The sequence below is a fragment of the Salvelinus alpinus genome, chromosome 2, assembly GCF_045679555.1.
Source record: "Salvelinus alpinus chromosome 2, SLU_Salpinus.1, whole genome shotgun sequence".
Taxonomy (NCBI): Eukaryota; Metazoa; Chordata; class Actinopteri; order Salmoniformes; family Salmonidae; genus Salvelinus; species Salvelinus alpinus.
This window is the reverse complement of record NC_092087.1, coordinates 93,062,231-93,075,105: the sequence shown is the minus strand read 5'-3', so window position 1 is coordinate 93,075,105 and position 12,875 is coordinate 93,062,231. Positions and strand designations below refer to the sequence as shown.

The 12,875-nt window shown below is 42.3% G+C and overlaps 1 protein-coding gene across 1 annotated transcript in view; it reads left to right on the top strand.

Moving 5' to 3' along the window:
• The window catches only part of LOC139568285 (GTPase IMAP family member 8-like), a 35,555-nt gene extending 24,178 nt beyond the window's left edge, over positions 1–11,377 (top strand). The window contains exon 5 of the mRNA XM_071390033.1: positions 10,041–11,377. Within this exon, the coding sequence (XP_071246134.1) occupies positions 10,041–10,976 (936 nt within the window). The 3' untranslated portion in view covers positions 10,977–11,377. The remainder of the gene's footprint in view (positions 1–10,040) is intronic.
• The last annotated feature ends 1,498 nt before the right edge of the window (positions 11,378–12,875 follow it).

Genomic DNA, 12,875 nt, shown 5'->3' with positions numbered 1-12,875 from the left:
TCCTCCTCTTTGAAGTGGGACATCAACAAAAGAATGGCAGAATGGTCTTTTGGCTTTTAAAAATTTTGACAATTCTCTTACTCTTGTCCAGGAGAGCTTGAGTCAGGCGACTGTCAATCACGATGTCAGGGAGGGTTTTGAAGTGGTCGCAGGAAAGGCCACTGTTCCTGGAGGTCACTGATGCTTGGAGGAGGACAAGAGTCCTATCCATTGTTACAGATAATATCCATTCTTAATTTTCTTAAAAAATTACAAAGAAAAAAGTGTGCTCCATACCAGCACAACAAGACAAACAAACAATTTAAAGAAACATTTGTATTATTTTGTACTTTTATGTATTTTTGGCATTTCTGTCCCTTTTATTACATTTGTCTCGCTCCCTCATAGCATAAACCATTTATTTTGAGGGCAAACAATTTAACTATTTCCAGAACCTTTTTAACCTTGTGTGTGTGTGTACACTTAGAAAAAGGGTTCCGAAAGGGTTCTTTGGCTGTCCCCATCGGAGAACCCTTTTTGTTTCCAGGTAGAACCCTTTTGGGTACTATGTAGAACCCTCTGTGGAAAGGGTTCTGCATGGAACCCAGAATAGTTCTACCTGGAACCAAAAGGGTTATAAATGTAATGTTACCTGGAATCAAAAAGGGATCTTCAAAGGGTTCTCCTATGGGGACAGTCAAATAACCATTTTACGTTCTAGATAGCACCTTTTTTAATAACAATTATGTAAATATGTTACATTCATCAATCAAGATCTCACCTCTTTGGTTGAAGGACTGAAGCAATTCCTGGCACTATATTGGCGTCAAATGGTCTTTGATGTCCTCCGGTTGAACATATTCAAGGTCTTTAATATTCTCCACTCCAACATTTGCCCTCAGATGCTCTGACAAAGATCTCACCGTCTCGGTCTCCAACTTGGCCAATTGGTGTTTTATTGCATCTTGAAGATCCTCCATGCCTACACTGGTTTAAGAAGAACACACTGAGTGATTCAGGGAAACAGAGAAACCTGAAAGATCAATGCAACAGACCGACATGTCAACTAGGCTACTGTTGGCTAACACAATCCTAACAAGCTAACGTTAGCTAGTTAGTTAGTAGCTTAGTTAAGAAAACCTGCAGTAGGTATATAGAATAATATAGTGTATGGAATTACTACATACTAATCAGCTGCACAAAAATATTTAGGCGACTTTTCCACAACAATAAAATAGCTAGAGTAGAACATAAAGCTTATTTTCTCATGAGTCTTCCGTCACAGACCGTTTGGCGAGGCGCATCGCGTTAGTGGAAATCAAGACTTTTCTCAGGGCAGGCCTGGTTGTAGATAGATTCGAGTCGCGTCGGGGACATTGTTAGTATTTTAGCTTTCTATAACCTTTACCTAATTATCCTAACCTGCTGCGTTAATTCTCCTAACCTGCTACGAAAAGTATATTCTGCTAGTCAAATCCGGCAGAGCTGCCCTGAGAACAGTCTTGGTTTCAACTATGAGATTACAGCTCTCTTTCTCTCACACACACCACAGACCGTTTGGCACCGCCCACTACAGCAGTGTTCCTGCACTACTGTAAAGAAATACAGTAAGTTAGAGTAATTTTTTACAGGAGGCTTACATTTACAGTTAACAGTATTTTTCAGCATTTTACCCATGATGCAGTGCAATCTACGGCATTAATGCTTTAAAACACATTTAAGTTATTTTACTGTGAATTCTACCGTGTTTTACTGTTGAAATTACAGAACAGTCTTACAGTGTACAGCATGGTCCAGAAGGTTAATGTTTTCTACAGTTTACTAAACCACTACTGATTTAGAACCATGAAGTTACCTCAAGTCAGCACAAAGACAACAGGAGCACCGCCTCCGCTATTCCAGCACCATTTACACTTAAACATTTAAATATCATCAAATCAAGAAGGCTATATCTGCATAGTATAATACACAGAAAGCACACTTAAAGATACCAAAAACAATTTAGTCCAATCAATGTTGCTAAATATCATGTGGCTTCCCTTGGTACTGATTCCTGTCTGTGCAAGTAAAACAAAACATGTTGACTCACCCTACTTGTAGACTAGTTGAACGCCAATGTCATCCTCCTCTCTTTCAGGTTGGCTAAACGGTCTATGACTCTGTCATACAGTACACCATTCATTTTTTGTTGTCATATGCTACCTAGCTAAAATGCTTGCTAGCTTAAATTCCTCACATTGGCAACAATGAACCAGCTAAGTTAGCTAGCTAGTTAAAGTGAGCCTACTAGGCTACATCTAGGCTAAGATAGAACTTCAATCTTCTTAGGCCAGTGGCACAACATATTAATTTCTGGTTAGATCAGAATGCTGTCATAATCATTGACCTGTACAGAGAATTAAGTCAAAACTAGTCTCCATCCATGGCTTAGGAAAGGGCCAATTTAGCAAGCTAGCTACTGCAGGACACAAACACAAACAGACCAGAAACAGACACGTTTTTATGAAGATTAGGTTTTTCTTAGGATGTGATTTGATTGGTGTATCCCTTGGGGCTGTTTTGCTGCACCAGGACAACCCACATTTCAGCTCAACGCTGATTAGCTAATTATTTTACAATGTTTTTATCAAGAGAGGCTAAATGCTTGCTGGCATCAATCAAATGCTACGGCGGCAACATGTTATATATTCTATTTTGGTCCAGACGGCATCAGACACATTTGCTACACATCCTGAGACAGAGGGGCGTTTTCCTCGCTCAGATGATTTCTCTGTTGAGATTCAGCCACTTGCAAATTAACGGAAAATTATGTTGACATGGGTGAAAAGTGATTGCATTCGTTTTGGAAGAGGCTGCTTCCCGGGCCTCACTTTCAACAAAAGTGACGAAAGTTATGCACGTAGAGTTGAGAAAGATAACCATATTCAGTTCACCTCTTCTCATCAATGTTGAGTCTCCTAACCAAATTCAGATGACCTCTTCTCTTTTACAAATTAAGTAAATACCTGCTGTTCTTTTCACCCTTTATTTCTAATCGCTGTTTTTTAGATCTTTTAAAGGCACCTCTATCTTTAAACGTGACATAGAAGAATGTTGGTGGATTGAGACGCATCCAAAGCAAAAAAATTCAACATCGGAGAATGCAGTGGATTGAGACGCAACCTATGCAAAATAAAAACAGATATGTCTAGCTTAAATTGAGAGATTTTTACGGGGATTTTGGTATTATGCTAATTTGATTTGCGTGGGGCGTTGACCTTAGTGGGTTAAGTTCTCAAATGGAAATAAAAAAGTGCAATGAATTTAGGAAAATGTAGGAATCAACTGTCTGCCATACAGGAAGTGCACATTGTTAATAGTTAATGTAGGAATCAACTGTCTGCCATACAGGAAGTGCACATTGCTAATAGTTAATGTAGGAATCAACTGTCTGCCATATAGGAAGTGCACATTGCTAATAGTTAATGTAGGAATCAACTGTCTGCCATACAGGAAGTGCACATTACTAATAGTTAATGTAGGAATCAACTGTCTGCCATACAGGAAGTGCACATTACTAATAGTTAATGTAGGAATCAACTGTCTGCCATACAGGAAGTGCACATTACTAATAGTTAATGTGGGAATCAACTGTCTGCCGTACAGGAAGTGCACATTACTAATAGTTAATGTAGGAATCAACTGTCTGCCGTACAGGAAGTGCACATTGCTAATAGTTAATGTAGGAATCAACTGTCTGTCGTACAGGAAGTGCACATTACTAATAGTTAATGTAGGAATCAACTGTCTGCCGTACAGGAAGTGCACATTACTAATAGTTAATGTAGGAATCACCTGTCTGCCGTACAGGAAGTGCACATTGCTAATAGTTAATGTAGGAATCAACTGTCTGCCATACAGGAAGTGCACATTGCTAATAGTTAATGTAGGAATCAACTGTCTGCCGTACAGGAAGTGCACATGTCACGACTCCTGCCGAAGTCGTTACCTCTCCTTGTTCGGGCGGTGCTCGGCGGTCGACGTCACCGGTCTTCTAGCCATTATTGATCCATTTTTCATTTTACATTGGTTTTGTCTTGTCTTCCCACACACCTGTTTTCAATCCCATTCATTACCTGTTGTGTATTTAACCCTCTGTTTCCCCTCATGTCTTTATCAGAGATTGTTTTATGTCAGTGTTGTTTATGGTTGTATAGGTGCGCGACGGGTCCTCGTACCCATGTTTATTTTATGTATGTACATATTAGTGTTTGGAGCATGTTAAGTGGACATTTATTAAAAGACTCCATTTACACTCCGTTTGACTCTCCTGCGCCTGACTTCCCTGCCACCTATACACACGACTCTGACAGCACATTGCTAATAATTAATTATATCTATATGATGTGTATTTTTGTGTACAGAATTGTTATTAGAGGACGAGACATGGTACGTCTGTCGGGTGAGTATGTATACTCATGTTTTACCACACTAATTTAGTTCTGAATACGTTTCTAGCCAACGTGCAGTAATTATATTTCAGTTTTTAAAATGTAGTTGCAAGGGAAATCGTTACAGTTGTTGTGTGAGGCTGAGAGAGAGAGAGAGAGAGAGTTGTAGAAAAACATGTATAGCTACTTCCCTTACAGGTTCAGCAACACCTACACCAGACAATCAGAGAAGTTTGAATCATCATTTTTTGATGTACAGATGTAAAATCTTAATTTTACCAATATTACTGCGGCAAAATAACACTGCGGCAACAGGATTTAAAAGTTTTGTCGATAATGTTGCTTGATCGGTGGTTAGGCTATTAGCTAGACAAAAGTACTGTAGTACTGAGCAATAGTGTTAATATGACCATGTGTTAGTGTGGGTTTTCAGTTCATTTATGTTAATCACAAAGCAGGAAAATTCTCAGCAACAAAACAGTGATTAAATTAAGATCCTACAGCTATATGCATTGTTGTACGTGGCTGAATCAACTCTATATGTATTAAAATCTGTCAAATAAAATGAATTCATTCATTCTTTCATTCATTCATTCATTCTTCAGAACTTGGCCTATATTGTCAATAACCACCCTATTGGGTCTCCAGGCCCAGTCCAGATTCAACCAATCCCTAGCCTGGCCACTGCCTGCCCCCTACAGCTTGGCCCCTAGCCTGGCCTTGGCATGGCCCCTTAGCCTGGCCCCTAGAGCCTGGCCCCTTACAACCAACCCCTAGCCTGACCTCAAGCCTGGTCCTTACAGGCTGGCTCCTTACAACCAACCACTAGCCTCATTACTACAGCCTACATACTTCCTGTAGATCTGGAGGAGTTGGACAGGTATAAGCAACATGGTAGTGACTCTACCTTGCCTTCTGATAGGTTAGGTTGAACTTCCACCATACTGCTGATAGGTTAGGTGGACCTTCCACCATACTGCTGATAGGTTAGGTTGACCTTCCACCATACTGCTGATAGGTTAGGTGGACCTTCCACCATACTGCTGATAGGTTAGGTGGACCTTCCACCATACTGCTGATAGGTTAGGTGGACCTTCCACCATACTGCTGATAGGTTAGGTGGACCTTCCACCATACTGCTGATAGGTTAGGTGGACCTTCCACCATACTGCTGATAGGTTAGGTGGACCTTCCACCATACTGCTGATAGGTTAGGTGGACCTTCCACCATACTGCTGACACCTACACAAGCCTTTCAGATCTACTCCAGTCCCTGGGGGGTTGGGGCGAGGGGATGCAGGGGGGTAGGGGCGAGGGGATGCAGGGGGGTTGGGGCGAGGGGATGCAGAGGGGTAGGGGAAGTTTAGAGAAACAGTCCACGTGTTCATACCAAATGGCACTCTGTTTCCTATATAGTGCACTACTTTTGACCAGGGCCCTGCTCTAAAGTAGCAGACTATGAGGGGAATAGGGTGTCGTTTGGGACGCAGCCCATGTTTGTCAGAACTGTAGACAATCCAGGGAAGCAGGAACCTCCCCTCCATTCTGCCAGATGCACAGGATATTCCTTTCTTTGTTTGTGAGAACTTCAGTACTCAGACGCTTGTTCAACACAGGCAGAGGAGCTGAACGAGCTGGTTCAACACAGAGGACCTGAACGAGCTGGTTGAACACAGGCAGGGGACCTGAACGAGCTGGTTGAACACAGGCAGAGGAACTGAAAGAGCTGGTTCAACACAGGCAGAGGAACTGAAAGAGCTGGTTCAACACAGGCAGGGGAGCTGAGAGAGCTGGTTGAACACAGGCAGGGGAGCTGAAAGAGCTGGTTGAACACAGGCAGAGGAGCTGAAAGAGCTGGTTGAACGCAGGCAGGGGAGCTGAAAGAGCTGGTTGAACACAGGCAGGGGAGCTGAAAGAGCTGGTTGAACACAGGCAGGGGAGCTGAACGAGCTGGTTGAACACAGGCAGGGGAGCTGAAAGAGCTGGTTGAACGCAGGCAGGGGAGCTGAAAGAGCTGGTTGAACACAGGCAGGGGAGCTGAAAGAGCTGGTTGAACACAGGCAGAGGAGCTGAAAGAGCTGGTTGAACGCAGGCAGGGGAGCTGAAAGAGCTGGTTGAACACAGGCAGGGGAGCTGAAAGAGCTGGTTGAACACAGGCAGGGGAGCTGAACGAGCTGGTTGAACACAGGCAGGGGAGCTGAAAGAGCTGGTTGAACGCAGGCAGGGGAGCTGAAAGAGCTGGTTGAACGCAGGCAGGGGAGCTGAAAGAGCTGGTTGAACGCAGGCAGGGGACCTGAACGAGCTGGTGACATTTGACAATATATTGGCAAAGAGGGACAGAACCATGGCTGAAGGTAAAACTCAATATTTGGTTTAATATCTTATATTATATAATGAAATATCATATACGTTCACTGTTTGAGAAGGATGTAGCAGACTGATCTGTTCATTAAACCTGGAACACGTGTAGCTATCACAATGATTCTGTACTTCAAATTCAGCTGTTTAACATTTAACTGAAATATACTTGTTATGTTATCCTAACAGCTATACCACTCAGAGAGATGGAGCTGAAACGGCTGCCTGAGTCTGATGGGTGTGGCTCAACACATCATGATGGTATGTACTCTGTTTGGACTGTGATGTTATGGTCTCTAATGGTTGAGTCACATCATGATGGTATGTACTCTGTTTGGACTGTGGCATGTACTCTGTTTGGACTGTGATGTTATGGTCTCTCGTGGTTGAGTCAAATCATAATGGTATGTACTCTGTTTGGACTGTGGTATGTACTCTGTTTGGACTGTGGTATGTACTCTGTTTGGACTGTGATGTTATGGTCTCTACTGGTTGAGTCAAATCATGATGGTATGTACTCTGTTTGGACTGTGATGTTATGGTCTCTCATGGTTGAGTCACATCATGATGGTATGTACTCTGTTTGGACTGTGGTATGTACTCTGTTTGGACTGTGATGTTATGGTCTCTACTGGTTGAGTCAAATCATGATGGTATGTACTCTGTTTGGACTGTGATGTTATGGTATCTCGTGGTTGAGTCAAATCATGATGGTATGTACTCTGTTTGGACTGTGATGTTATGGTCTCTCGTGGTTGAGTCAAATCATGATGGTATGTACTCTGTTTGGACTGTGATGTTATGGTCTCTAATGGTTGAGTCAAATCATGATGGTATGTACCCTGTTTGGACTGTGGTATGTACTCTGTTTGGACTGTGATGTTATGGTCTCTAATGGTTGAGTCAAATCATGATGGTATGTACCCTGTTTGGACTGTGGTATGTACTCTGTTTGGACTGTGATGTTATGGTCTCTAATGGTTGAGTCAAATCATGATGGTATGTACTCTGTTTGGACTGTGATGTTATGGTCTCTCGTGGTTGAGTCAAATCATGATGGTATGTACTCTGTTTGGACTGTGATGTTATGGTCTCTAATGGTTGAGTCAAATCATGATGGTATGTACTCTGTTTGGACTGTGATGTTATGGTCTCTAATGGTTGAGTCAAATCATGATGGTATGTACTCTGTTTGGACTGTGATGTTATGGTCTCTAATGGTTGAGTCAAATCATGATGGTATGTACTCTGTTTGGACTGTGATGTTATGGTCTCTCATGGTTGAGTCAAATCATAATGGTATGTACTCTGTTTGGACTGTGATGTTATGGTCTCTCATGGTTGAGTCAAATTGAGATGGTATGTACTCTGTTTGGACTGTGATGTTATGGGCTCTAATGGTTTAGTCAAATCATGATGGTATGTACTCTGTTTGGACTGTGATGTTATGGTCTCTCGTGGTTGAGTCAAATCATGATGGTATGTACTCTGTTTGGACTGTGATGTTATGGTCTCTAATGGTTGAGTCAAATCATGATGGTATGTACTCTGTTTGGACTGTGGTATGTACTCTGTTTGGACTGTGATGTTATGGTCTCTCGTGGTTGAGTCAAATCATGATGGTATGAACTCTGTTTGGACTGTGATGTTATGGTCTCTCGTGGTTGAGTCAAATCATGATGGTATGTACTCTGTTTGGACTGTGATGTTATGGTCTCTAATGATTGAGTCAAATCATGATGGTATGTACTCTGTTTGGACTGTGGTATGTACTCTGTTTGGACTGTGATGTTATGGTCTCTCGTGGTTGAGTCAAATCATGATGGTATGTACTCTGTTTGGACTGTGATGTTATGGTCTCTCATGGTTGAGTCAAATCATGATGGTATGTACTCTGTTTGGACTGTGATGTTATGGTCTCTAATGGTTGAGTCAAATCATGATGGTATGTACTCTGTTTGGACTGTGATGTTATGGTCTCTAATGGTTGAGTCAAATCATGATGGTATGTACTCTGTTTGGACTGTGATGTTATGGTCTCTAATGGTTGAGTCAAATCATGATGGTATGTACTCTGTTTGGACTGTGATGTTATGGTCTCTAATGGTTGAGTCAAATTGAGATGGTATGTACTCTGTTTGGACTGTGGTATGTACTCTGTTTGGACTGTGATGTTATGGTCTCTCATGGTTGAGTCAAATTGAGATGGTATGTTCTCTGTTTGGACTGTGATGTTATGGTCTCTAATGGTTTAGTCAAATCATGATGGTATGTACTCTGTTTGGACTGTGATGTTATGGTCTCTCATGGTTGAGCCACATCATAATGGTATGTACTCTGTTTGGACTGTGATGTTATGGTCTCTAATGGTTGAGTCAAATCATGATGGTATGTACTCTGTTTGGACTGTGATGTTATGGTCTCTAATGGTTGAGTCAAATCATGATGGTATGTTCTCTGTTTGGACTGTGATGTTATGGTCTCTAATGGTTGAGTCAAATCATGATGGTATGTACTCTGTTTGGACTGTGATGTTATGGTCTCTCATGGTTGAGTCAAATCATGATGGTATGTACTCTGTTTGGACTGTGATGTTATGGTCTCTCATGGTTGAGTCAAATTGAGATGGTATGTACTCTGTTTGGACTGTGATGTTATGGTCTCTCATGGTTGAGTCAAATTGAGATGGTATGTACTCTGTTTGGACTGTGATGTTATGGTCTCTCGTGGTTGAGTCAAATCATGATGGTATGTACTCTGTTTGGACTGTGATGTTATGGTCTCTAATGGTTGAGTCAAATCATGATGTATGTACTCTGTTTGGACTGTGGTATGTACTCTGTTTGGACTGTGATGTTATGGTCTCTCGTGGTTGAGTCAAATCATGATGGTATGTACTCTGTTTGGACTGTGATGTTATGGTCTCATGGTTGAGTCAAAACATAACACACTGCACATTACAGCTGGGCAACTTATAATACTAACTATACTAGTAACTTATAATACTAACTATACTAGTAACTTATAATACTAACTATACTAGTAACTTATAATACTAACTCTACTAGTAACTTTAAGCAGGATGTTATGGTTAAAATAATCATTGAATGAATCATTGAATCAATTGAATGAATTAAATGAATCAACATACATTATCTCTATTTTACAGTGTGATACTTGAATTACTTTTAATGTTTTGTTGTTGTCATAGTTACTGGTAGCTACATTGACTTTATCTGTGTGGTTTTTACAGGGTCTGGTTTGACCGCTGACCTGAGGATTGTGTTGCTAGGGAAGACTGGAGCAGGGAAGAGTGCAACAGGAAACACCATCCTGGGGAAGAATGTGTTTAAAGTCGACTCTTCCCCTGCGTCAGTGACCGGACAGTGTGAGAGACAGAGTGGAGAGGTCAACGGGACGACGGTTCATGTGGTTGACACACCGGGCCTCTTCGACACAGCCAGGTCGGACGAAGAAGTGAAAGAGAAAATAGAGGAGTGCGTTAACATGTCAGTCCCGGGACCCCACGCCTTCCTGCTGGTGATCAGGCTGGGGGTGAGGTTCACAGAGGAGGAGAGGAACGCCGTGAGGTGGATCCAGGAGAACTTTGGAGAGGACGCCTCCATGTACACCATCTTGCTGTTCACCTGTAAAGACCAGCTGAAGGGGAAACAGGTGACAGATTCTCTGAAGATGTGTAAAGAGCTACGGAGACTCTCCATCACTTTAGGCGGCGGGTATCACTCGTTCAACAACGACGCCAAAGACGACCCCGCTCAGGTCCCAGAGCTGCTGGAGAAGATCAAAGAGATGGTGGAGCTGAACGGAGGAGAGCACTACACCAACGAGATGTACCAGAAGGCTCAGAGGAAGATCAGAGAGGCGGAGGAGAGGAGGAGGGAGGAGGAGAAAAGAAGGAGGGAGGAGGAGGAGAGAAAATTAAAAGAAGAGGTAAAGGTAGAGATAGAGAAAGAAAAGGAGGAAGAGAAAAGGGAGAAGGTAGATAAAACGAGGAATCTCCACATCGCTCTCGCAGTAACAGTAGTGTGTGTAGTAGTAGGGGTGATCATAGCAGCTGCTGCTGATACCACAGTGGCCCTGGCTCTAGCTCCACTCTTACTGGTGCTGGCAGCAGCCAGTGGAATAACGGCTATCTGCCTGAAGAATGGAAGGTGTGGAGCTAAAACACCTGTCTCTGTAGCTGTATAACATTCACATACTGTATACCTCATTAAGGCTGTTTTTACACAGGCAACCCAATTCTGAACTTTTGCCACTAATTGGTCTTTTGACCAATCCGATCTATTATCAATAATTGGGCAAAATATCAGCATTTGTCTGCCTGTGTAAAGATCAGAATTAGGCTGCCTGTGTAAAGATCAGAATTAGGCTGCCTGTGTAAAGATCAGAATTAGGTTGCCTGTGTAAACGAAGCCGAACAAGACCAAACAACAGAAACATAGATTGAATGATAGATAGATAGATAGATAAAAATTGTCTTAAATCTGTTCCCTTAAGTATTTCTCTGGGTGTCCAGTGATCTATTTATTTAATCATGTGTTCAGGGATAACATTTATGAACACTTAATAAAGAGAAGTAAAGAGTCTGACTGATGACTAATGTTTTTATTACATTTCTCTGATATGCTTTAGAACATGTTTCATCCCTGTATTATGTCAGAGTGACTGTCTGCCTTATAGTTTCACCATCTAGGTTTCAAACCTCGAGAGGAACCAGGCTCTGAGGGGTGTGCCGGGTGGAGATTATAACAGAACATGGCCAAGATGTTCAAATGTTCATAGACGACCAGCAGGGTCAAATAATAATAATCACAGTGGTTGTAGAGGGTGCAACAGGTCAGCACCTCAGGAGTAAATGTCAGTTCGTTTTTCATAGCCAATCATTGAGAGTGTCTCTACCGCTCCTCTTGTCTCTAGAGACTTGAAAACAGCAGGTCTGGGACAGGTAACACGTCCGGTGAACAGGTGAGGGTTCCATAGCCGCAGGCAGAACAGTTGAAACTGGAGCAGCAGCACGACCAGGTGGACTGGGGACAGCAAGGAGTCATCAGGCCAGGTAGTCCTGAGACATGGTCCTAGGGCTCAGGTCCTCCGAGAGAGAAAGAAATAAAGAAAGAAAGAATTAGAGAGAGCATACTTAAATTCACACTGGATAAGACAGGATAAATACTCCAGATATAACAGACTGACCCTAGCCCCCCGACACATAAACTGTTGCAGCATAAATACTGGCGGCTGAGACAGGAGGGGTCGGGAGACACTGTGGCCCTGTCCGACGATACCCCCGGACAGGGCCAAACAGGCAGGATATAGCCCCACCCACTTTGCCAAAGCACAGCCCCCACACCACTAGAGGGATATATATAGGCTGCTATGAGGACAGCAGGAGGAACAAACACATAAGCTCTAAAGCAGGTCACATCAGGGATATTGTCCCTGCGTATTGAAACAGGTAAGATCAGGGATATTGTCTCTGCGTATTGAAACAGGTAAGATCAGGGATATTGTCTCTGCGTATTGAAACAGGTACGATCAGGGATATTGTCTCTGCGTATTGAAACAGGTACGATCAGGGATATTGTCTCTGCGTATTGAAACAGGTAAGATCAGGGATATTGTCTCTGCGTATTGAAACAGGTTGGTATTGTGGTGAAATGGAAGAGGAAAGACGATGTAACTGTGTAACGGCTGTGAATGTTGTATTGTCAATTTGTTGTCTGTTGTATTGAAACGGCACTTTAATTAAACGTGTACGTGATACTGCAACGTTTCCCCATGGGGACAGTGAAGTCAGTAAAGTGAAGTATATCACCTCGGAGAGATACATTTTCTCCTCTATTGCCCTTTCTACCACAATATACAATGTGAAATATTGTGATTAGTATATCTGTATAATCACGTATTGTTTCCCTATTATACAGTCTGAACGTAGTGAAAAGTGGATCCTTTTTGGGGGTACATTTGAAACCCCATTGGAGCTCACAGGACTATTTATTCTTTCTTTTCTCATACCTTCTGTCTTTTCTCATACCTTCTCTCTTTTCTCATACCTTCTGTCTTTTCTCATACCTTCTCTCTTTTCTCATA